Raw genomic sequence first — 27,878 nt, forward strand, 5'->3', positions numbered from 1 at the left:
GATTTCTCAGTGTCTGATTGATATCGACTCATTCAGAAGCGTGCAATGCATATTTATTTTTTGTTCAAGTTTTCCTACAAGTGTGTTGTCCTTTTCTCATGAAATCCTCCTTACAGCGGATGTTTTGTGTCCACCTTCCTGTTAAGATGCCTTCATGGTAATGATATGATGCACTCCTAAACGTCATTCAATGACAGAAATAGCAGAACGATGGGAAACAGCCTCCCTTATTTCCTTAAATGTTTCCTTTTTGCCATTGCTTGCAAGGGGGCTTTAAGGAAATGCTTCTCTGTCTTCACCAGAAACGCCTAGCTCCACTTTGAAATCTTTGGTTTCTCCTCTTTAAGTAGAAACGGCCCTACTGGTTTTATTTTCCTGTATGAGGGATCATTCATCACATCACAAAACCGCTGTTGTGCCCTTGAGTCATGTGTCGTATTAAATTAATGTAAGATTTAAGGTTAGAAATTGTGTTTTTTTCAAACACACTTTCTTTTGTAGACTTATTGATTTTTGCTGATGTTGGCATGAGGTATGTATCCTTAGTGAATGAGGTCAATGAATCCTGGTGGAGCTGTCTGAGACCCAGAATCAGGGAAGGGAGGGTCTATAGGGAGTTAAAGAAATTTCCTGTCACCGGAGCAAATAAAAAAGGAAATAAAGAGGAACCATTCAATGCTTCTTATCATGCATCTGTACTTAAATAAGGAGCTACATGGGAAAGGACAGTGAAATGAGCCGGAGGGGAATTGGAAGGAAAAAGAGCTGTGATTTATCTTTTTGTAGCACGGTTGGACCAAACAGGATGCAGAGATGGAACATGTTCTGTTATTATTTCTCTATTTTTCTCTCTCGCACGCAAGCATGTGCCAATCTACAGTGACTCATGATGAGCTCCATATGAAGATAATCAACTTTGTTCTTCTCACTGTGTCTGAAGTGTTAACAAGATTTAGGAAACAAATTCATGTCTGTCCAAAAGAGCTACGGGAATAAAGTAATGTACTCCTGTTCTACTATTTGATGCATAACTGTGGTGTACATGTGAACACGTACAGTTATATCACACATCACAGACTTCCGATCTGAGAGTAAAGGGCAGTTGATTTGATTAGAGATGAATCCAGAGCATCATTGATTCTTTTATTCCACTGGCGAATAAAATTGCAAACAAGCTAAATGTTACCAATGTGTTTCCTCTTTACCGCAATTGGGTCAATGACATGTTGTGACATGAATCGGACAGCTAAACAGTTTTAAATTAAAATGTTTTGCCTGTCAGCATTTTCTAATATACCTTCACCGCTTTCGTAAATTTGGTCCGAGCTCAAACCTCTCATTAGACAAACAGTCTTCTTATTAATGCAGCCAATCCCCAATGTAGAGAAATGCCGTAATGAATAAAAGACCTGACTTGAAGGATAGACTTGATCTGTGAATCGATTTGATGAATTTGCTGGCCCGAAATGCTTAGATTGCTCTCATTTGTGAAATGTCACAAAAAACCCGCAGAGGTGTTGGCAGTTTCCTTTCGCTGTCCAATATGTTTACACTCTCTATAATCAGACTATTGTTTAGTTTCATGATTAAAGGAATTTCAGTTTAATTACAAATCTTACAGTCGTGGGAATGTTACACTCCACAATACATTCAGTCAATCTGCTAATGCTTATATAATTAGTATGAAATTTTGCCACAGACCATATGTGTAATTAGAGAGAGAGATCTGGAAATAAAGGAATAATAGTGTCTGGTTAATGTTTGACTTTATTTGGCTCTCACAGTTGATCTCAGAGGGTGTTTGTGCTGGTTTGTTTCTAAATCGAGCAAAGTTTTATTTCTGAGCAGGAGTGGTCCAAACTGTGGCAGTTTCCTGCTTGATATTTATCAGTAATGATGGAAAAGGCTTGTCCCAATGATTAAAAGTAGCAATGGATGTGCAACCTGCTCTTTTATTATGTACACAAGTAAAACATTTTCTGGTGTTTCGATTAACATTCGATTAACATTTTAAACGATTCATTTTTTTTTAACAGCGTTCCTCAAATGTTTCCTAAAGCCAACAACTTATTTAAACTAACTGTGGTGCTTTGGATTTATTTCTACAAATGAACCATGGTCTTGGGCAACAATCAGGGCCACACTTAGACCTTATATCCCTAAACTAGTAGCTGTTTACCCAGTTAAGACGAAGGTCAAGGGTCAACAGGGTCAACAACAAGATGTCAAAAGGCATTGATTGTGCTTCCCATTTTATATGATTCTTTCGTAAATAATACTAATAATGTTGCATATAGTATAATATAGTATACTATTAGTTTAGTTGTTGTTCATGTAATACAAGAAATAATAACAGCATTTCCCATAAAAAAAGACTCGCACCTTCTGCGCATGCGCAACATCTAATAACACGCGTGTTGTGTGTGAGAGGAGGGTGTCACTGCAACGGGATGTTTCTCTTGAATCTCTGCGTTTAAAGGAGGGATATCCGAACACGGTCACTTGAACAACGACATCCCACAGTTCAAACCCAAATATGTATCGGACTGAATCTCATTTCTTGGACTGAAAATGGGTTAGAAGAGAGATGATTATGTTTGAAACTCCGTCCGAATGAATTGAATTGGGATGTGCATCTCGCAGAAGAGGGAAAACAATGAGAAGAAGAGTGAACCGGGACGGGGACCGATGTTTGTCTTTGATTTCTTGACTTTATTTTCTGTGTGGTGTTGAGAGATGATAGCGGAGCTGGTGTGCGGCGCTGTGGCTCTGCTCCTGTACGTGAACACACTGAGCGCTGATTTCTGCTACGATGACAGGTAGACTCTCCATCATTTTACATTGACACTCGCACATCTGACAGATATATGTTTAGTTAAACCATGCATTTGAACACACGACATTATGCTATATATATGTATATATATGCCTGGTATGGTAAACAGTTTTGGATTGAACTGTAAACTTAAAAGTCAACTTTCTATTAACATTGTCGTTTAAACGCACAAAAAGGTGTATAAATGGGAGTATGACGTTTTCTGTACGTTTGCAATAATATTTGATGCGGGATATCGTGTTGTTTTGTTATTTTTATACCGCAGTGTGCTGTAGCGTAACTCTACCGCTAAAGCGTTTGGTTGGAAACCATGGTTACGGTCCTTTGTGAAAGTGATGGCGTTATTTTATTAAAGTTCAAGTTAATTACCATTTTAATTGTAGGCCAACCACAAATATCATGTGAGACGATGGTTAAATTTGTGGTTGCTATGATATGGTTAAATTATGGTAACTATAAACGCTTTATTCTCGTAAAGAAATGGTTAAAATGTGCAATTGAAAAATGTTGTTCACTCCATCACTTGACACTTAAATGTGCCCTTTTCAAACTTAAGCTTACAAAAACTAACTACACATTTACTATGGTATTTATTGTAAAACTACGTAATTAACCACAAATACAATGTTTGTCTACTGCTTGTGGTTGTACATTTGCACAATCTTGCTCTTCTCCAATCCAGAGATGCTGCTAGATCTTACCGTGTTAAGCCGGCCTGCTTTCTTTCTCACCAATACATTCATGTTTCCATCTGGAAAATTAATTAAAACCATTTTTATTTGCATGTATATGGTATGACATAACCCCGGGCATCTCTTTCTGGGTTTATTACAGTGCAACGACCCATGAAACGATGGGTTTGGTGTAGCCAATGCAACAGGAAAGTGACCATTTGGGTAAACAAATCCAGCTGCTTTTCATTCTCTTTGGATATTAATTGGCAGACCCAACGGTGAAACCTAATGTGGCCTTACTGATTTCAGAGGCTGGTGGTCTCAAAGCACTTGTGGTTGACTTCTTAGGAATCAATCTGACTTTATAGGTTTTGCCACTACAAAAATCTCAGTGTGTTTGTTCTGGAAAATCCTATATTAACACAAGTATTATCTGAATCAATTCTATTGATCTCAGTAACATGTTTAGTTCAAGTAAAGATAAATAGGACACAGACGTTTTTTTGTATCGGCGATGCAGGAAGTGTATTTTCAACACTGTGTGTAAAGCATAAAGCATGACCTGTGACCTTCAGTATTCAGATGAAACCCGGTGTTAATTGAAGCCCAGGAGATGCGCGTGTCTTCTTTGTCCCTTTTGAGTGAATAACCAATCGTTACACTGACCCTACAGAGCCATTTATCAAATTGACCTTCTCACGTAAAGGTCAACAGTCCTGCATCCTTTACCTTCTCCCGAGGGTCAGAGTTGCTTTGATTTATGTGTTTTGGTGGAAGTCACAAGCAAAACGCATAATCAAAGACTCTAGTGACTGTGCTTCCATGCTTTCCTCCTGGGGTTGTGTTTTGTGCCTTTGTGGTCATACACCAGCTGTTTTTGGAAGTACACTTGCAGTCATCCAGATTTCTGTAATGCAGCACAGCGTCTCTGTTTTTTCAATCACGTCAAGTGTTTTTCCTTGGGACGGTATGGAGGCCTGCCCACTCTCCATGAGCCGATAGTATGTCAATAAAATATGAATAAAGAATTTTTGGTATGATGAAAGAGTAGGCCTGTGTCATATTTTTTTACTTGGAAAGATTTATTGTTGCATGTTTGGAGAGCGATGTTTGAGATGTGCTGTCGACGTTATGTGATCTTTTGTTTTTCTAAAAAATGTTTTCCATGGATCTAATTTTTATAAACCCCACTTGTATAAACTTGCTGTCAGTTTTGAAGGATAGTTATATCACTTAAATGGCCTCCAGAGGATGTCATTCAGATGGTATTCTCAGTCAGGTCTCAATCACTAACAATTCAAGTTGTCGCGGAAAGGATTTGGGCAGGAATGAAGAATTTTAATGCAACCCAGCCATAGAGAGCGGCCCACTTTATACTTTTTCATTTTTGCGCACTTTTGTAACAAATCTGCAACCTGAACATGTGACACTAGAAATGCATTATGGGCCTCCAAGGGGATTTATAAAGAAACATCTATCTCCTTTTCAAGCTGTTTAATGAAATTCTCACTGAAAGCTTCAAAAGATGATGACTCCTACATTTCCAGAAGCGACTCAAGTCGAAGATGTTTCTGTTTTTGTGTTTTCCTAAACAATTGTCAGTTTCTCCATTGTCACATTGAACTTGATGGCTTTGTGATGCTCACAATGCGACCCATCAGTGGACAGACGGCTTAGCGCTTTGTGTTTTTACGAGGCGCGTCTAATTATAGGCGTGTGTGTTGTTTGTTTTGATGGATAGTGTTTAGAGAGAACACAATCTCTGACAGGGTTTGTATGGTGCCAGTTTCTTGACACACAGCTATCTGTGGGGTCATAACTGATGCAACAAATATAAATGATAATAAAATAATAGTTCATACAAAGCTTTTTATGTTGAATGGTGTTGATAACAGGAGGAATTATGAAAATCCAAACTGACACAAAACCATGTTTGCCAATTTGCTGAGCATAAAAATTAACCAAAACATGATCTGTCTACTGTCTAGTCTAGTTTGTACGTTTTGTCTCGCAAAAACAAGCCTTGAGATGTATTGGCAAGTATAAATGTATTTTCCTCATTTGTTCTAGACATGCTCTAATGCTTTTTCAAATGTCATACTCTTCTGGGTTTCAGAAAAAAATCTGAGTTTCCTCAAATTGTGTTTTATCTGAGAAGTAAATCTGTCCTATTGATTTCCTGCGACATAAGGCAAAATGGTAACAATAAAGATATTTCTATTAAAATCCTCCATGGCATTATTTCCTATTTCGAAAGACAATGAATTTCTAATTATACAATAATATACCATTCTAAAATGTACTTTTATTTCTGTTAGGCCCGGTTTCATAGACAAGGCTTAAGCCAGGACTATGCCTTTTTTTTAAATGCCTTAGATAAAAACATTTCTAGTGTGCATCTTGAGCCAATTACAAATGTAAAAATATGTCACGGCATTTTATTTTCAGTTAAGACAGTTCAAACCTTTCATTTTAGTCTGGGACTAGACCCAAAACTTGTCTGTGAGACGGGGCATAGTTTTAGGTCGGGTACTATTTAATATAACAGAAGAATTGACTGTACCACTACCACATTGTTACTGCTATAACTGTTACTCTTTGCATTGAACAGTGCATTGTGGGTCTTGTTAGATATAATATTTTTTTCAGATTGAGCATGGTGTGATCTTAATAACACATTGTTGCTTCCAAAACATTTATCACAGACTCTTTGAACCAAAGCCGTGTCATTCAGCACTGCAGTGGAACACAACATGAGTGACTGATTTAAAAGGTAACATGAGATGTTTGGAGCAAGAAGAGGTTCATTTATCCACACAACCCAGAAAAGTACATCATAGAGATGATGTATTTTTATAAAGGAGAGGCAGATGGACTACATACAAAGAACCAAAAGCAATTTTGAAATCATTTTGGGGAGTTATAGTGAGACAAAGAAAACAAGATGCAGACTGGCTGACTGTGAAAAAGAGACATTTAGTTTGTCACCAAGGAAACAGTAATATTACAAAAGATTTCCCCCGTTGACCCCTAATGTGCTATTATTACTGTATTCTATTTATACTGAAACATTAAGAATCAGCAGGTTAAAAACGTTCATGTTCTAGCCATTACACTACGTTTTCAATATGCACAATTAGACCCTTTTACCCAAATCAGTATGTGTGTTCCCATGAATTCTGTCCTGTCACCATGTTTGACTTTAAACGTTCGGTAATTCCAGACTTATGGAAACCTTTGGCTGGGATTTACATTCCCTTGTGGAAGTCGTACCAGCGCAGGTCTGGATGAAAGTGCTCGGCTGAGTGGCAACTGAATTATGGAGTGTTCATACATGATGAAACTTCAGGTCTGAAGTCGTATAAAGTTGAGTCATAACTTACCGGCCCAGGCTAATTTTCAGCAGACCTAAGCACAGGGGATTTCAACCTTTTTTGACTCCAAGGCACCCCACTTTATTCAAGAATATTCAAAGGCCCGCCTCCTGCTCACAAAAACTCCAAAATGTCTACCAAAAAAATATTTCGGTGCTTAATTTTAACTGGAAATGTTTATTTAAAATATTATTATTATAAAATATTTTGGTTTTCTGTTGTTATAAAATGCAGTTCAACGCTCATTTGGTCTAATTTTAAATTATTAGTGCTCCTGAGAGGCCCCCTTGGAAGTCAGCTGCGGCCCCTTATTGAGAACCACTGCCTTAGCATTTACTTGCTGATGGTTCATGTGCAAATTCAAAAAATGTGACAAATGTGTATGTATTTTAGTAACTAAATATTCCCCATTATTACTTATTATTATGGTCTGTTTCACCGAAGGACTTGCATCCAATTTCGTTTGGCTACAGTGACAAATAAAGGATTCTATTCTTAGACTTCACAAATATTTTGAATGTTTGCAAATCTGACCAGTTTGTCTTTAAATTTATTAGGTTTAATGTTTGGGTGTGGGCATGTTTTAATGTTCTGAGCAGATACTCTTTAATACCGTTGCCCTGCATGTGTAGTTGCAATAAGCCCCTTAAATTAAGAAAGCTCTTTGTTATAATTGTGTGTTGTCACAAAGGAATAGTCCACTTTTATAATTTACTCACTATTGCTTCCAATTTTCTTTCCTTAACAGAACAAAAAAGAAAGACTGGCAGTCACCATCCACGTTCATTCATCTTATGAAAGTGAATAGTGACTGTAGCTGTTGCTGTTATTCACAAATATTCTCCCAAGCATCTTTTATGTTTCATAAAATAAATAAAGTTATGTGGGTTTGGAACAATAGGAGGATGAGTAAATGCTGTCAGAATTTATTTTCATTTTATTCTTGACCTAAGGGTTGTGTTTCAACTGGCTGTGCATGAGATTGATGATCCAGACATGTTTTAACCTAACAATTATAAGAGTCTGGTGTCACATTGCCTTTGCATCTGCTTCGTCTCACAAACACAAAGATGGGCATAAAATCGAGGGGGAAATTCAAACCCACACAAGCGTCAACAGACTGCACACTTTTGTAGCTGTTTGCTGGCTGTGTGATTAATGATTGTGTATCTCATCTTACAAAAACTCACACTTTACTTCCTTCCATCTTTATTGTTGTCTTTTGTTTTATTTTTCATCATCCCTGCGCTAGAAAACATAAAAATTTGTATTAACGGTAGTGTTCTTTGACTGACAAAGCCTCTAATGAATGGATGGTGTCCACTGAGGTGTTAATTCAGAGATTAATGATGGTCATAATCCTTTTGTGCCTGTGTTCCGGGTGTGGGGATATAAAGGGACCCCATCAACGTAATGTCATTCTGTGATAATTGGGCGGTCCGATTGACAGCTTAATCATGGGGTAATCATGATCCCTGCCAACCGTGTGGCTGTGGTCATCTTTTAACAGGGAGCGAAATTGCTTTTTGTTTTGTAGTTGTGCTAAAGAGAACCACTCCAAATCATGTGTGCAGGTACAGAGGTACAAATTTATTCATGTATTGATCTTTTTTGCACACACAGAGATTCATTTGTGCACCATGTTAGTATAAAACACATTGAATGCCCGTGGCCATAAGACCCAAACATTAAACAATAACTTAATATGCATGTACTTCACTAAAATTATACATTTGTATCTAAAAAAATTGAAGTAGCTTTAGCAACACACTAATTATATTCACAAAATCTGGCATATGTTCTTTAGTTTTATTCTGTTTTAGATGTATCTGCCCTGTACCTCACTTGGTAAATTTCCGACGTGTGTCACCAGTGCTACCTGCCATGAAATGAGAACCCTAAATTTTGTCTTTCTGGATGGATTCAGTTGCTTTAAATGTAGGCTACAAGCCCACACCCTTTATGAATCCACAGTCGCTCATTAGACTACATCTTATTTTCTGCTCCAAAACCGGGCATCATGTTGAGCATTCCAACTTGAGCATTAAAATTCCCAAATATATTTCTGGGCAATTATTGCTGCTTTAAAAGAAAATGCATTTTTAAATTCTTAATTTGAGGCAATGTTTTTATATCCTCTCGCTTAATAAGAAGAATGCCAAATGAGAGGGGAAGGAGATGTTATGGTTTTGGAAAACCTCTGCAGGTCTCTCACACCTGTTTCGCTCCAGGGGTGACCCAGGTGGTCTAGATTTATTAATTTCCACGGTAAAGCTTAAGTTTTTATTTATTATAATGTGGAGGGAGCAATTATGATGTGTATGTTTAAACATTAAAATGTCATATTCTATACGTTATAATAAGAATGTGCATACACTATAAAATCATGTATACTTAACTTTCCTTAGGAATTGCAGCTTTATTGATTTGCATGCTTACGACATCCTTCAACCTGCATTATCTCAATGATATGCCATGTATGTAGGGAGGGGAAACTCTTAACTTTGTATTCCAACTTCGTTCTGCCCAGAGCGATGGGGCATCATTAGCAACCGCATCCGGATCATATTGTAGCCTGTTCATATGATTTGGGGCCTGTGATTCATCACCAGGCAGGAAACAATCTGTTTGCTTTTCCTGTGTTTCCCCAAGATAAGAGCCGCGTGGAGCATTTTGTCTGCCGTGTAAAGAAAGATCGCTGCGATATTAGGACTTGTTGAGGTTTGCTGTCTCCAGCTCTCTCATTGCTATGCTACACTATTACCGGTCAGATGGCACAGTTAATTTATTGTTCAGAGATAGAGAGGCTATGTTGTCACATTATACAAAGGTGGTGACCTCTGTTTTTTTAAATATATTTTTATGATTATTCGCTTAGATAATTATGCATTTTTTATCACTCAGATTTTAATGTTTTTTCTAATATATATATTGTTTTGTTATATTTTAGGTCTATTGTTTTACTTACATTTGCACCCCATCCAATTTAAATGAGAAATTTGGCTTAGCAAAAGGACTTCAGCTCATTTATGTTATGTCTATATCAATGCTGTTTTTCTCTTGTCTGGCTCTGATGTTTCGAGTCAGTGGCGTCTGACCGCAGTAACAGCTCACCGTCAGCTCTGAGTTTGTGTTTTATCTGGCCTCGCCTGATTTGAATAAACAGAAAGAATCAATATTTCAGAGAGGGATTTAGATAAACTGCTGCCTGCTGTGTTTATCTGTCTTGGAGCGTGTGAGCTCTGACTCTCACTCCAATATGACATCCAAATGTGATCTCCAAAAGCAACGTCTGCAGACATCATCAATCAGGATCTGATGAAATGAGAAATTTCCACCACTCGCTATTATGCATGAGTTTGATTTAACAGGTAATTGTGATCCAGCACATGATCTCTGTTTGTCTTTATTTTTTTCAGGTTTTTTTGCACGATGTGTCCTTGCTTGCTCTTTGTTTTCATCTCCAATTCTGTATTTGTCTTATATCATATAAGAATAAGGTGTATGTCTGTATCACTTATTGGCTGACATTAGTGTTTATGATTGTATCGTTACATTTTTTTAAGGTATATTCAATCAGTACAAATATGATTACACGTACAACTTATAATCATAAATGTACTTGAATACTGTCTAGAATGACAGAGGTTATGGAGGGATAGATGTACGGCAGCTTGAGTCCTCTGCTGATTAGTGGATGCCCTGAAAACTGTTTCGAAAGGACAGAAGGAATGGATGGCACACAGGAAGACTAGAATTTTCTGGCCTGGTTTTGTTCTGTTCTTGTATTTTTAATAGCTCATGTGGGATGTTCAGACAGTGAAAGAACCCCATTAAAACCCGCTGTTCTTCATTTGTGGGTTTGTACAATTCACTTTTCCCGTGTGTAGACTGGATGCTTTCAGCTGTTTTCCTCTCGAGCAGGTGGAGGCTTTGTAGGTCACCCTACCACCACCAGCTTTCCAATTTACACCTGTTAAAAGACCAGCTTCAGAAAGACTAAACAAAACAATACTTTTTATTTGTTTGCTGCAGCAAAGTATATACTATATAGTAGGACATTTGAATTTTCTCATTTATGAACATTTATGCTTCATATAAATCCAATTTAATTTATAAAAAAGGTATTACATTTTACATCACAAATCAAGAATCTTGACAAGCACATAATGGCGAAGGCAACTAAGGTCTTTAGTAAATTTGATGAGCTAAAACAGATGATGATGGTTAAAAAAGTTACACAAATGAATATAGATAGGTGTTCGTTTTTTGTTATTCTATCTGCTCATATATACTTTTTTGGGTGTAATATGTATATTTACATGTATTTTGTTCAAGTTGCATTTAAATTATAAATGTTATCATTGTTGCTAATGCAAAGCTCTGCCAATTGAGCTACAGGAACACTTTTAGGAAACACCTTGTTAGGAAAAGGACAGAGCCATCAATGACACTTAAAAGCGGCACATCTCCTTTATACGCATGAGCCTCTGGGTTAGTTTTCATGATTACATTTTGATTTGATTTGCATTTTCATTTTGTCGAGACATAAGCACTGTCAGGATTTAATCAAGACCATCATTTATCACAGCAATACAGGCAACGCAGGAACTGCCTTTTAATGAACTACTCAGACTCTATTATTACCCAGCCAGACAACAGACGACATGGATTAAGATATTTATTCGGCCTTTTCTCATGCTGATATTCCTCTGGCTTTTCACTTCCCTGGGATTTAGATTTTTAATTTGCATTTGTATTGAACTGGACTTCAACTCTTGTCCAGAGACTGATGTCTGGTTATGTGGCTCAATAAATCTAATGTTAAGTAGATTTTGTTAAAACCATTTATTTGATCAAATCCATCAATGTTGAAGACTTCATTTATTGCCTTGGTGTTTCATTCACTGCACACATTTGAAAGGTTTGGCTCATAGTGCCGATCTGCATATATATTTTCATTACCGGCACCATAGGGACGGCCAAGAAACACTTAGAGCTCTCAGCTCCCCAGATGTGCAGCTCCACAGCGGTCACATTATTCAGACAGTGAGAGTTTAAAGGGTCTGGAGATGCAGAATGAGAAGCAGAGTGGGCGGATATCAAGTGATTTTCAGCCTCTTAAAGCCGCATAATCTGTCACTTGTCGTCTATAATGTAGTGAAATGTTGAAATATTAATTAAATGAACTTGAACGTTTAATTACCATCCTTTTGTTTCTTTTTTTTCCCATTTGGCAGTTTCTCGTAGGTATATGTATCTCAACAAGAAGGCCATTGCATTAGCAGCGCGAAGGCCTTTGTTTCGATTCGCATGGAACATAAATTATCAAATGTATATAGTAAATGTCAATGTATAGTTTATTTTATGACGTACTGTGTCATACCTGATCTGGCTACTTAGTTACTCAGTTACTCAATTATGCTTTATAGCTTTGCAGGTTGTCATATACTCTGCTTTAAATCTTCAATACATCCAGACAGTGTTTTGATTGACGAGAATGCAGTAGTTTTACAAGACATTGATTTCCTTTAACCACCACTGTCTCTGTGGCTAACTGAGCCACTAGCTCTCCTATGGATATCATCCATCATTGAGGTAACAGGGCTTCTTTGTCCCGACTTTAATGGCTTTCCCATTAGCATGACATCGCTGCGGGATTAGCCCAGATGCCTCACACCGGAGCTCAACGACAGTTCTTCTGTATGGAGGAAACTGTCAGATCAATTGTCAAGTGAGGCACAGCACAGATCATTGGGTCTGCTCAGATCATTGAAATCATTCTGATGGTTTGTATGAAGCTCCATCAATGCAACTTTTTACGTCATTTGTCTGGACTCTGCCCCTCCAACTGCATAGTGGATTTCCATGTTTATTCCAAATCTACAAGCATTTATATTATATAATAATTTATGTATTTGCTTCCTATTTTTGCTGTAATGACTGTGTTCACTTCAGGTGGCAAGGACTTCACAAAAAAATCGCATAAAAGTTAATGATCCATATTATCCCAGCAAGATTTGAAAATCTTGCCAAAAGAAACTTATGTACTTAATATATATATATATATATATATATATTATAGCATTATAGGTGACCTAGTAATAGTTTTCTGACCCCAAACATCTGACCCCTCTGTATATTTCACATCTCTCAGGCTCTTTGTGTTAACCATACATTTGCAACAGGTTCATTGTCCCTGCTGTTGTTGGTTTAATCAGTGAGTGTGTAAGTCTAAGCAGATGAAAGTGTCTAGCTGTGACTATAGAAGACGCCCATTTCCCCGGTTTGCCCGGTGTCTTTGAAGAGTGCACAACGGGGAAAAGTGTCTTGAAGAGTTATGCCCTACTCCTATTGGGTGTTAGAAATCTTTTCACTCATGAATAGGTTCCAGTTGAGGGCTAAATCTTAATGAGGATCTGGCCTAGTTAAATACTACAGCCAGAGTTGGCTTTAACATCTGGCCTGCAGTCAGTGTTTAGTGGCTTTGATCATGCTTTTTTTAGTTCAGTTTGGCTTTTGTTAAACGATGGCCCCTAAAGATGACTTTTAATATGAGAATGTACATTGACGGATGTCGAGAAGGAATTTATTATTGCTGGATGCACAATGGTTTTGTTTAACATATTTTTTATTGCATGATGTACAGTACCAGGCAAACATATTTCCTTTCACACAGTTTAGAATAAAAGCGATCAAAACCATGAAATACCACAAATGGTGGCATGGGAATTATACAGTTCCCAGAAATGGTAAACAAATTAAAGCTTTCTTTTGTTACATCTTTTCTGCTTTTTAAACTGAATAAAATCCCTGACATTTATTAGCACACTGTGATTTATTTGGTGGATATATGCTATACAGGAAAAAAACTGATATGTACAGTATAGATATGATGTACCAGATACCGTGCACTGTAACTTCACTCTGATTTGATGTCTATTATAACAGATGATATATTGGGTGGTGTGGTTAAGTGGTTAAAGGTTATGGCCCGTAACCCAAAGGTTGCAGATTTAAACCTCAAACTGAGTGATTGACGTGCTGAATGAGACACAAGACATGTAGATGCTAAAGTAAAAATCTGGTAGTAAAATAATCAAAACATAACATAAATTAGTTTTGCATGTAGGTTTAGATAGTGATTCAGATGCTGAAAGTGGCAAAAAGATCAATAATGGCTCAATGTTCTTTCATTTGTTAGTTCTTGGTATACAATATTTTTAGTTTGTGTGAAAGCTAAAACTACCTATAAAAATTCCAACTTTATGAGTAAGTATTTCAGCAGGGAATAAGAAGGTACTCAACTGCCTCATTACACAACCTACTCTAGCAAATTAAAAGTCCTTCAATATTAATGATGCCTTGAGGAAATCTTAGTTTTAGTGAGCTCAATTAATTAAGAATGCAATATCTTTTGTGCAAGCAAATGTTTTATCAAGAAATATAGCAGTCTTACCTTCATTCACATAGTTTCAAGCGATTGTTCACCCCAAACTAAAAATTCTGTCATCATTTAATCACCATCGTGACATTTTAAACCTGTTTCACTTTCTTTCTTCCGCAGAACACAAAAGAAGCTATTTTGAAGAATGTTGTTAACTGGCACACATGTGTCCATACAATAGTGAATGGTTGTGGTTACCAACTTTCTTCAAAATATCTTCTTCTGTGTTCTGCAGAAGAAAGAAATCAAACTGGTTTGAAATGACAAGCTGGTGAGTAAATGATGACAGAATTTTAATTTTTGGGTGAGCAAATTTAAGGAATTGCATTGATGTATTTAATTTGTAAATTGGAAAGTCTAACCTGATGTCAGAAATCCTAATCCATAATTCTCACCCAAAATGTGGTGTTGAGCTGTCCTGGAACTAACTGTTATTCTAGAAATTCGAAAACATAACATTCCTTTAGCTGAGTGCTTATCTACAACTAAAACACACAGAGATATGCTTTGCTCTATGGCCAAATGGGTCGTTTTACACTGGTCTCTGTTTAAACAAATAGGAGAACCTTTGCAAAAAGAATTTATTGGACAATAATCTATTAGAATGGTACAGCTTTTGTGAGCTCTGACTGCGATTGAATGCTGTTGGTAGTGTTTATAAGCCTATTGTTGTGAAGACCTACCAATAACAATAGCTCAAAAATAGTTTAACATACATTACCAAAAAATGTGGCACAGGAAATGATTCACTTTATTTCTACACTTTGTCACTTTGTCTTTCTGTCTCTATGTAATTCCTGACTATCAGATGATCAGACTGATCTATGTGTTTAAGATTACTTGATTATTGTTAGAATGTTATTAAGAAATCTATATTGATATTTTCTACTGACGTATTAAAATGAAATATGTCAAAAAATATTTTTGTGAATAATCGTATGCGCCTAAGACCTTCACACAGTACTGTAGACTGCAGTACTAATATTTCAGGATATTTCGGAGCATAAGGTTGCAGATTTTGTCAAAAAAATTGGTTTGGACTTACTCGAAATTCAGAAGTATTTGCACTTAATTAATTCAACGAGGGTGAGACACTCAAGCGTATAATTTGTTTTCATTACTGAGGTTGTTGAAATGTTTATCACTTGCATACAAATGTGTGCATCTCATTTGTCTGGCACGCACTTACACACACATCTCTGTTGGGACATGTTTAAATCGATTAAGATTTTGACTTTCTTCGGTTGTGCCCCTGAAACACTCTGCCTTCATTATTTATATCTTGTTAGTGTCAGTTTTGTTCTCTTTATAGAGTCGTAAATCCTTTGTCCACAATAACTGAATTATTTTATACATTAAAACATTACAAGCTCATCATATCATAACTATTTACTGTTTTTCAAAACAACCAGTTTTCCCAGCCATTGCTTATCTTAGAGTTAAATAAGGAATGCTAAGCAAAGACGTAGACAGTCGCTACAAAACTAAAATATTTTGGAGAGGCTCAAGTGGTGAGGGTCACATTCGCCTCCTGATGAGCATCTTCGGTTACAGACATTTGAAAGGACCACACAAAATCCAAACACACAGTGCACATCGAAACGATTTGTATTTATGTGTTTGTTTGTCTTTCTCTCTTAATTACATCTTTAGTTTTGGGTGTGTTCGTAATAAACTTGAAAACGGTACAAAGCTATTAGTAAACACAGTCGTGACCGCAAAGCAAAACAGCCCTTAATGGCTAAATGTATATTTATAGTAATCTGATTTATTGTGGCGCAATTACATAAACCCAGATAAGTGTTATTAAGCTACAACTGTTTACAAAGGTTTTGATTCATTTTTAAAACTTCCAAAAATCAAGCACATGCAGAACATTTTAAACATGTGTAGTTCCCTGACACAGCATGTTTACAGCAGAATGTTTAAAATGACGATTAATCCATCCACACAGAGTCATGAATCATGGCGTCTGGTGGCCTGTGATTGGTCAAGTGCTGAGCTGTGACCTCTGTGCAGGGGTCATAGCGTGATGAGGGCTAAAGGGCTCTTGACTTTCCCAGCATTGTGTTTCCTGGCTGATGAAAACAAGCGCCTGCTTTCTCATGTTTGGAGTCACGGTGCCCTACAAAGAGTAAAAGAGAGAGAGCAATGGACTTTAAATCTATTAGCCTTTATTTATTAATTCCGAACATTTTAAGCACTTTTGTGTTTTTAGTTTAATTCTCTTCAATTATGTTAGTTTGCTAATAATATTAGAAAGTTTAATACCTAATATTCTACTATAAATTAATATATTTTCTCTGGCATTTTATGTATCTTTTGTTCTGTTTTATCTTTAGAGAATAAAAATAAGAGTATGCTCAATACATACTAAAGTAATATGCCTTTTGTTTGTTGCCCTGTTAGAAATCATTGCAAATATTCAAATCCTCTCGAGGATCACAAATAAAATGAATACATTACACTCTGTGTGTTATTCAGTTTTCCGGAATGTGACAATAGATCATTTTTCATCTTATCCAGTCTAACATAACCCAGTCTTGCCTTGTTCTCTCCTTGTCTTTTTCAGCCGAGCCATCAAAACCAACCAAGACCTGCTACCAGACACACCCTGGACGAACATCCTTTATGACGACTTTTGGGGCACTCTTCTCACCCACAGCGGAAGCCACAAGTCCTTCCGTCCTCTCTGCACCCTCTCTTTCCGCCTCAACTACATCCTGGGTGGCCTGGACCCTTGGGGCTACCATCTAGTCAATGTGGGCCTGCACTGTTGCGTCACCGCACTTTTCACTGCGTTCTGTCGCCCCCTGCTGGGAGGAGGACCATGGAGCCTGTTGGCAGGACTGCTGTTTGCCTCGCATCCCATACACACCGAAGCGGTAGCTGGGGTGGTGGGACGAGCGGATGTGGGTGCAGCATTTTGCTTTTTGCTGTCACTGATGTGTTACGCCCGGCACTGCCATCTCAGACCGCTGGCGGAACATTCAAGCGGGTCTGCGTGGAGGGCTGGGCTGTGGATGACCGGAAGTCTGGGGGCTGCAGCGGCTGCTTTATTGTGGAAGGAGCAGGGAGTGACTGTTTTGGCCGTGTCTGCTGTTTATGACCTTTGTGTTGTACATCAACTGAGGCTTCGGGAAGCCATAATGTTGGTGCTGAAGGTAAGATGTATGTTTGTGTCATGTTATATTTAGGAGCTTTGAGTTAATAGGTTAATACTGGGGTCAGGTGAGGCTGAAAGAGAATTGGCCCGGAATAAAAAGTAATTCTCGTATTTTTTTTTACAAAAAGTTGTAAAATCTGCATGATCACAAATTCAAATGGTGCGCTTTATAAGTTTAGTAACAATTCCAATGACATTCACATTCATCAGCCGGATGTATAATATTTCACACCTTATCTTTATCAACACAATGATAAATTAGAATTTTTGTGTCGCCCCTCCACCCTTCAAACAATGAGTCAAGGGCAATCTTGCCAGTCCAGACGCCACAGACCGATGCCAACTCGCCGCCACATCTGGACTTTTTTATCATAGCCTGTGTGTCTCCGGCTTTCCCTCCTGTTTTTCTGGAGGTCCGCGAGGGGGGCTGAAGGGAGGGCTATAACTCCCGAGATGATAAACACTCAAGGCATCTGCGGGTGCATGGGAACCCAAACAGAAGGATAAGGAAGGAGAAATAAGGGAAACCGTGACCTCAGTTCCTGTCTTTCTCTTTATCAAAGCACCTTCTCTTTGACTCAGTTGGCTTTCACTTTTTCATAGGAACCTTATTAAGTTCAGTCGGAGCCATCAACAATAAGAAATCCCACAGGATCGTCTGAAATGGTGTTTGCAGCCTTTGCATATTTAATGCCACGCATTACCTATACAAGCCTATACATTTGCGGGGTAATGAATGCGTATCACGGTAATGAAAAAAGATAGGACGCCCTCATTGATATTCTAGAGGCTGGCAAGCAAACATTGTGATATTTGATATCGCTTTGATTTGACCAGAATGCAGAGTGAGGAGATCATGTTTGGATGAGTGCACAATGCAAGTTCAAGCAATTTTTCATCCCATTGGCTTCTTATTTGGGCTGAGATGAGATAAAGCTCACTGTGATTTTCTGGAATGCGTCCTGGTCTTTTCCAGGGGTTTAGCAATGCACGAGGCTGCTGGTTCAGCACCAGCCAACCTGTTTTGCTCTCAAAGGACATTTGATGAAATAACTTTGTTGATTTATGCATTTTCCATGCATTTATCTATTTACAATGCATTCAAGGTATACATTTTATCAGTATGTGTTTTCCCTGGGTTTCGAACCCATGACCCTTCAGCTGCTAACACAGGAACAATTGAGATACTGATTAAAGTGAGAGTTTTCTTTCCTATACCCAGTTACGCTTGATCTTTAGGGCTCATGAGAAATGATTTGCACCCTTTAAGGTGTAATTTGCTGAGACACACACATCGGCTCATTTATCTCAATGCGGTGTGGGTGAGAAGAACCACTCAGTCAACAGTATGATTTATGTGGAGCCATTTATGCTGTGGCAGGAAATTCAGCTGGGAAATGATACAGACGATGTCACGTCTCCTAAAGCATGAATAAATGTTTTGGTGTGAAATGACTTTGTCTTTTAGTGCAGGATCTGAAGCGTGTTAGAGTGTGTGTGGTAGTTGTGTGTGATACCGCTGCTGCATTTGTCCCCATTTCAATATTTTTCATGGTAACATACATCGATGCGAAGATGTTGTGTGTTACATGTATCTATTTAGATTGAATCATTTTGCTGGCGTGTTTATCCAAAGCGAGATACAAATTAAAGGCACAATAAGCAATTACCAGAAACGCTCACATAAGCATTTTCTGAAGGTCATGATGGACCGTTTTTAGAACGTCTTGTGTTAATAATTATGTCTCACATCCTTTCATAACCATCTTCAACAAATAGGTTATATATCTTCACTAAAGATAGCTCTGAACTCATCACCTCCCTCATTATGTGATAATATGATTGGTACCAGATGAAACAAGCCCATCCTTTGTCCTCTCAGAGAACTCTGTTGTAATGAGGTCAGTTTATCAAAGTCCTTCATTGCCCTCGCTATTTCTGTCTAATTTACTATTATAGGAATGTGGCGAGTCAGGGGATTTCGAAATTTAACATGCAGCAAGCTTTTATTTGTTTGTTTATCAAGTTAGCGCTAAGCTATCTAAGCGGAGTGAAAAGTCCATACGGTATGGTAACTATAACATAGCCTGATGTTGGTAAACAAAAACACTAACACAGGTTAACTCCAATGTCTATTTTAAGGGACTTCAGTATTTTGCAGCACCCCACTGTAAAAAAACTCTTCTTATTTCTGTTTCTCTTCATTTCTAGAGAAGGAACGTTAGCTTGCTGGTCAGTCTGGCTTGGCTTGTTTGTTGGGGGATCATTCTTCTATTTGTTCGATTTTATTGGATGGGCAGCAGACCACCAAACTTCTCCAACTCTGACAACCCGGCAGCCGACAGTCCTCACGTACTAACCAGAGCACTTACCTTCCTCTACCTGCCAGCTATCAACACCTGGCTCCTCCTTTGCCCTGACAGGCTCAGCTTTGATTGGTCCATGGATGCTCTTCCTCTGCTCAGATGCATCACCGATTGGAGGAATCTTCAGTCTGTTTTGTTCTACTCTGGATTTGCTCTCCTGGTGTGGATAGGATTGAGAAGCCCACCTCTTCAGTCCGCTACAGTCAACGGAAAATCTTACACCAATGGAAAGTCGATCACTAATGGACATGACAGCACTCCCCTCCAAGACAACAATCACTACAGGGAGACCAAATCTGTAGACTCGACCAAAAGAAATGGTTATCATAAACCTCATCCCTTTAAAACCCCACAGAAATCACTTGCACTGCCGACGGAGAATGTGGTTATCTTTGCACTGGGACTACTGGCACTGCCATTCATCCCAGCCACTAATTTGCTTTTCTACGTGGGGTTTGTGGTGGCCGAGCGGGTGCTTTACATCCCCAGCATGGGCTTCTGTCTGCTCGTGACCGCAGGACTGAGGAGCTTATTCATGCGTTGCAGGTCGAAGAGCTTCAGAGGTGTTCTTATGAGCTGTGCAGCTGGCTTGGTTCTCATCTACAGTCTGAAAACTGTGAGGCGGAACCAAGACTGGCAGACTGAGGAGATGCTCTACAGATCTGGGCTTTCTGTAAATCCTGCTAAAGGTTGGTATGTTGTCTTTTTTAGATATAAACATCAGATCTGTCAAAATTTAATATACAATCTGATATTTTGTTCAGTTTATTAAATATAGTCTACAGTTATAAATCACCTATATATGTTTCTTTGTTTCCTAAGCTTGGGGCAACCTTGGTAACGTCCTGAAGAACCAAGGAAAGATGGCTGAAGCGGAGAAAGCGTATAGAAATGCACTTTATTACCGGGGCAACATGGCTGACATGCTCTACAATCTGTTAGTACACAGAAACTCACTAACACATACGTCTACACGCACATTCAAGAGATTTGTTATCCAAAGTCAAACTTTATCTGCAAGGCCATATTTAAAAACAAAAAAAGTTGACCCAAAGTTTTTTTACAGAGAATGCCCAAAAAATAGATATAAGAGCATAGTTTAATGTTGAATATTAAGTATAACAAAATAAAATTAAACATTTAAATTGAACGTATCACTTCAACCTATTAAAATTACTATAAAATATGTCTTAAAAGAAGATTAAGACAACTTAAGACAGACAAGTTGCAGAGGTCATTCTTTAACCAGAAATAAGTAAATAAAATGTTACTGGTCAGGCGTGTTTTTATCAGTGTTGCATGGCTAGCCGCATTGATATCTTGCAGTTTTCTATTTCTTATCTGTTTCAAAGGACAGTGCAGGGTGTTGGTATCTCAAGGTCATAGTTTAGCATGGGAACAAACAAAAATCCCACAAACGAGAGTTTTGCGGAAAAACAGAACTAAGTCAATGCACACAACATAGATAATGAAGTTAATTCTCGCTTTTTATTATATTTCATTTGTGTGAAACAGTGTGAAGAACTGGTGAAACTGGAATATTCCATCATGGAGAGGAAGTGATACTTAGCATTCAGTAAACGCGAGAAAGAAAGGTTGAAGAACACTGGAAGGGTTTGCTGCATCTCTCCCTCAGGGCTCTTTTGTGGCAAAATTTTTGTGGCGATTTTATTAGCTGATTTGCAGTCTTGGAGGGAAGCGTGCAGACACATCTAATACCCAATAACCCTGGAGAGATGCAGACACCTCAGTGTTTAATCAATTCAATCATTCCTCTCTAGATCAGTTAAGGAAAATGTTTAATCACAAACAAACAAACTTTTGTTGATCTGTGCAGTGCAAGATTAGTCGTCAATATTTTAATCTACATTTAGCAAATAAATTGCTAAAATGTAGTAAAACATGGATTTGCCTTTAATATTTTTACAGGATGTTGGCCTTGATCCTTTTTAATAATAATATTAAATGTACTATGAAACAAATCATATTCCAATTTGAGCCTAACACCTGTTTTTTGTGCTTTTTTCATTCAGGGGTCTACTGCTGCAGGAGAGAGAGCAGTTATCTGAAGCTTTTCATTACTATAAACTGGCCATCAGGAGCAGACCAACTCTGGCCGGTGAGTTTAGCTCTTCAACTTCTCTTTCTTCTACGTGATTACAGTCATTGACCCAGTCAATTGCTAGATAAATGGTTTGGTTCAGGATTTTTTTTTGTGTGACTGCACGAATGCCACAAAAGCTTCTTCATCTAAGCTCTTCCTCTCTGTTACTTTTTGCCTGATTCCACCTTCCTTTTTTACAGCTGCATACTTGAACATGGGAATCATCCAGGTGTCCCAGGGGACCATTGAAGAAGCCAAACGCACCTTTCTATCTTGCGCAGACATCCCAGATGAGAACCTGAAGGACCCTCACGCCCACAAGAGCTCGGTCACCAGCTGCTTGTACAATCTGGGCAAACTGCTTCACGAGCAGGGCCACCATGAGGTGTGTCTCACCTCTGTTTGATTATTCATCAAGATAGAAATGTGAATAAACCTAGTGATTTTTTCACCCTATAAGCGCAGTATAGATTAGATGAAGTGATGCTGTCCTGCATTAATGACCCTTGATTAATGATATCATTTTCACGTGCTGTTGTGATTGGTCTACAGGAGGCCCTGTCCATGTATAAAAAGGCTGTACTGAAGATGCCTCGACAGTTTGCTCCCCAGAGTCTGTATAACATGATGGGTTAGTGTTGCTTATTCAGCTTATGTCCATTGTACATTACATTTAGGTTACAATCACATTTTCAGATATATAAGGTAGCAGTATAAATCGATGGCATTCTGGGTAATTTTAGCTATGGTCCTGATTTTGGATCTGACTTTACAGGTGAGGCTTATATGAGGCTGAATAATCTAGAAGAAGCCGGGCGTTGGTACAAGGAATCACTGAAGGCCAAACCCGACCACATTCCAGCGCACCTGACGTATGGAAAACTGCTGTCGATTGTGGTTGGTCAAACTGACAAATACATTACTTTTATTACCTTTTTAACGGTTTTCCTTACAGATGAACTGAATCTTCTCTTATATATCTAGACACTATATACAGTTCAAAGAAAAAGTATGTGAACCCTTTGGGCTTACTTGGATTTCTTCATAAATTGGTCATAAAATGTATTCTGATCTTCATCTCAGTCACAACAATAGAGAAACACAGTCTGCTTAAACTAATACCGCACAAACATTATACGTTTTCATGTTTTTATTGAACACAACATGTAAACATTCATAGTGCAGGGTGGAAAAAGTATGAGAAACCCTAGGCTAATGACTTCTCCAAGAGAACAATAGATCAACAATAGAGAAACACAGTCTGCTTAAACTAATACCGCACAAACATTATACGTTTTCATGTTTTTATTGAACACAACATGTAAACATTCATAGTGCAGGGTGGAAAAAGTATGTGAAACCCTAGGCTAATGACTTCTCCAAGAGCTAATTGGAGCCAGGATTCAGCCAAACTGGGGTCCAATCAATGTGATGAGATTGGATGTGTTGATTAAAGCTGGCCTGTCCAATAAAAAACACACACCAGTTTTGAGTTTGCTGTTCTGAAGAAGCGTTGTCTGATGTGAATCATGCCTCGCACAAAAGAGCTCTCAGAAGACCTACGATCAAGAATTGTTGACTTACATAAAGCTGGAAAGGGCTACAAAAGTATAACTAAAAGCCTTAATGTCCATGTGTCCACGTTAAAACAGATTGTCTACAAATGGAGAAAGTTCAGCACTGTTGCTAAACTCCCTAGGCGTGGTCGTCCTGTAAAGATGACTGCAAGAGCACAGCGCAGAATGCTCAATGAGGTGAAGAACAATCCTAGAGTGTCAGCTAAACACTTACAGAAATCTCTGGCACATGCTAACATTTTTGTTGACAAATCTACAATAAGGAAAACATTAAACAAGAATGGAATTGTGTAGGTCTGATCTGCAACTATAGGAAACGTTTGGTTGAGGTTATTGCTGCCAAAGGAGGGTCAACCAGTTATTAAACCAAAAGGTTCACATACTTTTTCCACCCTGCACTATGAATGTTTACATGTTGTGTTCAATAAAAACATAAAAACGTATAATGTTTGTGTGGTATTAGTTTAAGCAGACTGTGTTTCTCTATTGTTGTTACTTAGATGAAGATCAGAACACATTTTATGACCAATTTATGAAGAAATCCCAAGGGCCCAAAGGGTTCACATGCTTTTTCTTTCAACTGTATATACATTTTATATATATGTTGTTTATTATATATATTTTAATATTATTGTATGTATTGTTTCATGATAATTTAGTCTAAATCTTTAATTTTTTATGTTATTTTTATTTTATTTTACATAATCTAAAATATACTTTTACATTAAAATATATAAATCTACATTAGATGTAAATACTTATAAAATGTTATGAATAATTAATGTAATTTAGTGTAGCCTAATGTAATGTTAACTATATTATAATAAATATGTAGTTTTTTAACTAGAAATAGCAACAGAAATTGGAAAAACACACTCATACATTCACACCAGGCGTGGTTGAATTTAAGTCACAGATTGACCTCTCAAGGGACTTTGTGCAGAAAGAGAATAATTGGTCTGTCCTTGAGGAGAACAGAACCACAAAGACAAATTCCTCACACATTTACACTCAGATCAGGGTGTTCTCAAGTTTGAAGCATCTCTCCTGGACAGAGGACAGTCTCATTTTAATTCCATCTCTTTCTCTACTCATACTCCGCTATCACCTCTGTCCCATCTGTGATCTTTTTATGTAAATAGAGATGGGTTATGGAGAAAGGTTGAGCAGCTGTATACCCCCCAGGATGAAATATCTCATATCCTCAATTATCTGATTTGGGGTTGTGTCCCAGCACGCCTGGTCAAGAGTCCAGACCGTTTTCTCAAACCTGTTTCCTCAAAACATCCACCCTTAAAATCACACCGGCCCCCAGTCTGTCCACTTTTTAATACACATGGCTCAAAACAGTTTTATGTGCCTCAAGCAATGTACTTAATGTAATTACTGTCTTTCCCTATTGAAAACAGGTTATTGGTGAACTTTTGACCACGAGCTAAAGAACTGCAGTCTGTTAACTCCGATCAGGAGAGCAGCAGATCAAATGTTGTTTTACCGCATGGGATATTTTTTCAGATTAAATTAAATATCAAAATGCAGTGCATCATTTTAAATGAATACATCAGTTATTTTCAGAGAGAGGGATTTTGTAGATGAAGATGAGATGTTTTCATCAGTTACTATTGAGAGAGCATTCTCGGTTAAGTTAATACACAAGAGAAATAATATACACAGAGATATTTTATCTTCTCTAGAAACAGTTTTAGTTGACTTCAAGTTGACGGGTATGCTTAACTCTATTAAATCGTGGTCTGAAGAAAAAAATAACCTCTTGTTTTGTGCTTTTGGATTCAAATCATAAAACCATTTTGCAACCTTGACCTCAAGTATTGTGAGGCCTATACATTTGATGAACATTGTTTGTTTGACACAGTTGAATGCTTTTCAAAACCCTTAGCCAAGGAAAAACAACAGCTTTTCTTGTATTTCCTTGTCCTTTAATCTCAAGTGTTCATGACAGAACCGTTTAATGAAGCAAACCTAATACGGCCTCGCTGCTTAATACAGGAAAATGATATGCAAAGGTAACTCCAACATGGAAGCAATCAGCATTGAACCGTGAAAAAAAGAGAGAGACTTTCAAACATAAAACACACTCGAACACGCTTACGTACTCTAAACGCTCTTTCCTGGACTTGACATTGATAACATCTCGCATTAATACAGAGCAGATTGTCACTTGTATTGCTGGTTCCTTTATTATGAATGGCGGAGATAACTATTTCCGAAATTTCTCCACAGGGTCAGAAGTCTGAAGCGGAACGCTATTTCTTAAAGGCGATAGAGTTGGACCCTGCTAGGGGAAACTGCTATATGCATTACGGTAGGGTTCCCGAGAATTTATCAGTATCACAAAATTAAGTAGCACCAGAGGCTTCTAAGTAAAGTAACTTTTTAAAAGCTTGTACTGCACATCTGGACCGATCTGAGGCCGTTTGACCTGTGGGTTTTTTGGCGTGCTGAGTCCGGGTTGTTTTTCATCCTGTAAGCTCATTCTCGCTCTCACTCAGGTCAGTTTTTGTTGGAACAGTCTCGTCTGGGAGAGGCCGCGGCGATGGCGGAGAAAGCTGCAGAGTTGGACAGTTCTGAGTTTGACGTCGTGTTCAACGCCGCTCACATGCTCAGGTGTGTTTTTAGATAAGGATCACCCAAAACTGTTTACCCCCGATCAGGGACGCAGATCAAATCTACAGTATGAAGGGTTGGAGCAACTCTAGAGCCCTGAAGGTTAATGGGGTCTCACCGCAATTACTGAAGTATTGATGTCAGTCATTAAATAGTTAAATCAGTGGGCGCAGAATTCTTAGTCACGGCCCTGCCATGTTTTCCGTGTTCCCGCAATGCAGCGTTTGCACTGATTTAGACTGAAGGAAGCTCACACGCCTCTCCCATGGAAGAGCATGTTTGCACAGCAGCAGGGAGCTACAGATGAAATGATTTTGCTCTCACACTTCTCAGATGGATCTTATGTTTGTTTTTTAGAGATAAAAGAAACAAAAATCCAAAACAGACAAATCAGATCTGTAGTCTATTCTCTCTTTTGATGATGTATTTTTCATCGGTATACTGATGGAATCTGATTCAGGCTCATGAAATTCAGGCTCTTGCTGTCTGATATAGAACTATCAAAGTGAATTTTACAGTAACAGTTTTGTGTTCATTATATACAAATATTTGACTGTGTAATGTCGAGACCAATCAGAGCGCCGTATTCCATAATTGTTTACTTGTGGACTCAAAGGCAAATATTGACACTTTGTTTTTTAAATTAGTATTAGATATAATTTTTATTAAATATAAATGCTCTAATTTTATTATGCTGTAGGTTTCATACAGTTACAAGCTTTATTTTGTGCCACACAGACAAGCCAATCAGAATGAAGCGGCTGAAAGGTATTATGGGATGGCTGCAGACCTGAGACCTGATGTGAGTGTTTGTTCTCTGTTAAATACCTGCTGGAAACATTACATTTTTTAAGAATACGTAAAATAAGTCACCATTGACTTAATTAAACTAGTAGAAAACAGCAAGACAGCAAGACACACACTCTTATGATCTGCAGTTATTTACCTAGTTCTATAACTATTCTTGACATGATTCCCTGTCTCTCAGCATCCAGCTGCTCTGATGAATCTCGGTGCCATCCTTCACCTTAATGGGAAACTGAAGGAGGCAGAAAGCAACTATCTCCTTGCACTGCAGCTCAAACCAGATGACCTCATCACTCAATCCAACCTCCAAAAACTCTGGAATGTCATGCAGAAACAGGACTTACGAACCACTGGATCATGATGTACTGCTGGATTTCCGTTATATATGACCTGCGGGGATTGGATCTTGTGTTCTATCGTCCTTCAGTCTACAGATGTTGGTGATATACCAAATAAACTGGTTAACACTGAGAGCTTGAACTGGTCCAGTGAAGTTGTTTAAAGGTGACGGCTGTGAGAAGTTCTTTGTTGAGCAGCAAAACCTATGTAATGGGTCACATTTCCTAACCAGGAAATTAAGAGAACTGCTGGATCTCTTTGTCCTGAGAACACTGAACGGGGTGGATTGATTCATTGATTCTCCATGAACTAGGGAGAGTAAATTTACTACCTGTAACTTTAAATCTTACTGTTTTAATAATGAAACAACCTATTTTTTCCCGATCATTATTATTTATGCCTGCTCCTAATTTATTGTCAGTAACAAATGAACAGTTTATTAGTTTAAATATCTGTATAAAGAATCTAATCTGTTCAAAAATGATCATTTATCATTCTGTCCTCACTTCTAAGAACATGTTGAATGTAATTTGATTGTTTAATGTCAAGACTTTCTTATTAAA

General features: G+C 38.0%; 1 protein-coding gene across 1 annotated transcript; it reads left to right on the forward strand.

Moving 5' to 3' along the window:
* The first annotated feature begins 2,418 nt into the window (after positions 1-2,418).
* On the forward strand, positions 2,419-27,878 carry tmtc2a (transmembrane O-mannosyltransferase targeting cadherins 2a). The gene is made up of 12 exons (XM_056747811.1): positions 2,419-2,819; positions 16,904-17,495; positions 19,709-20,552; positions 20,686-20,800; positions 21,897-21,982; positions 22,168-22,352; positions 22,520-22,598; positions 22,743-22,864; positions 25,786-25,867; positions 26,055-26,169; positions 26,908-26,971; positions 27,158-27,878. Exons 1-12 carry the CDS (start codon positions 2,737-2,739, stop codon positions 27,335-27,337), a joined length of 2,547 nt encoding a protein of 848 aa, XP_056603789.1. The 5' UTR covers positions 2,419-2,736; the 3' UTR covers positions 27,338-27,878.

Source organism: Triplophysa dalaica, chromosome 5 (assembly GCF_015846415.1).
Source record: "Triplophysa dalaica isolate WHDGS20190420 chromosome 5, ASM1584641v1, whole genome shotgun sequence".
In the NCBI taxonomy this organism is placed as follows: domain Eukaryota; kingdom Metazoa; phylum Chordata; class Actinopteri; order Cypriniformes; family Nemacheilidae; genus Triplophysa; species Triplophysa dalaica.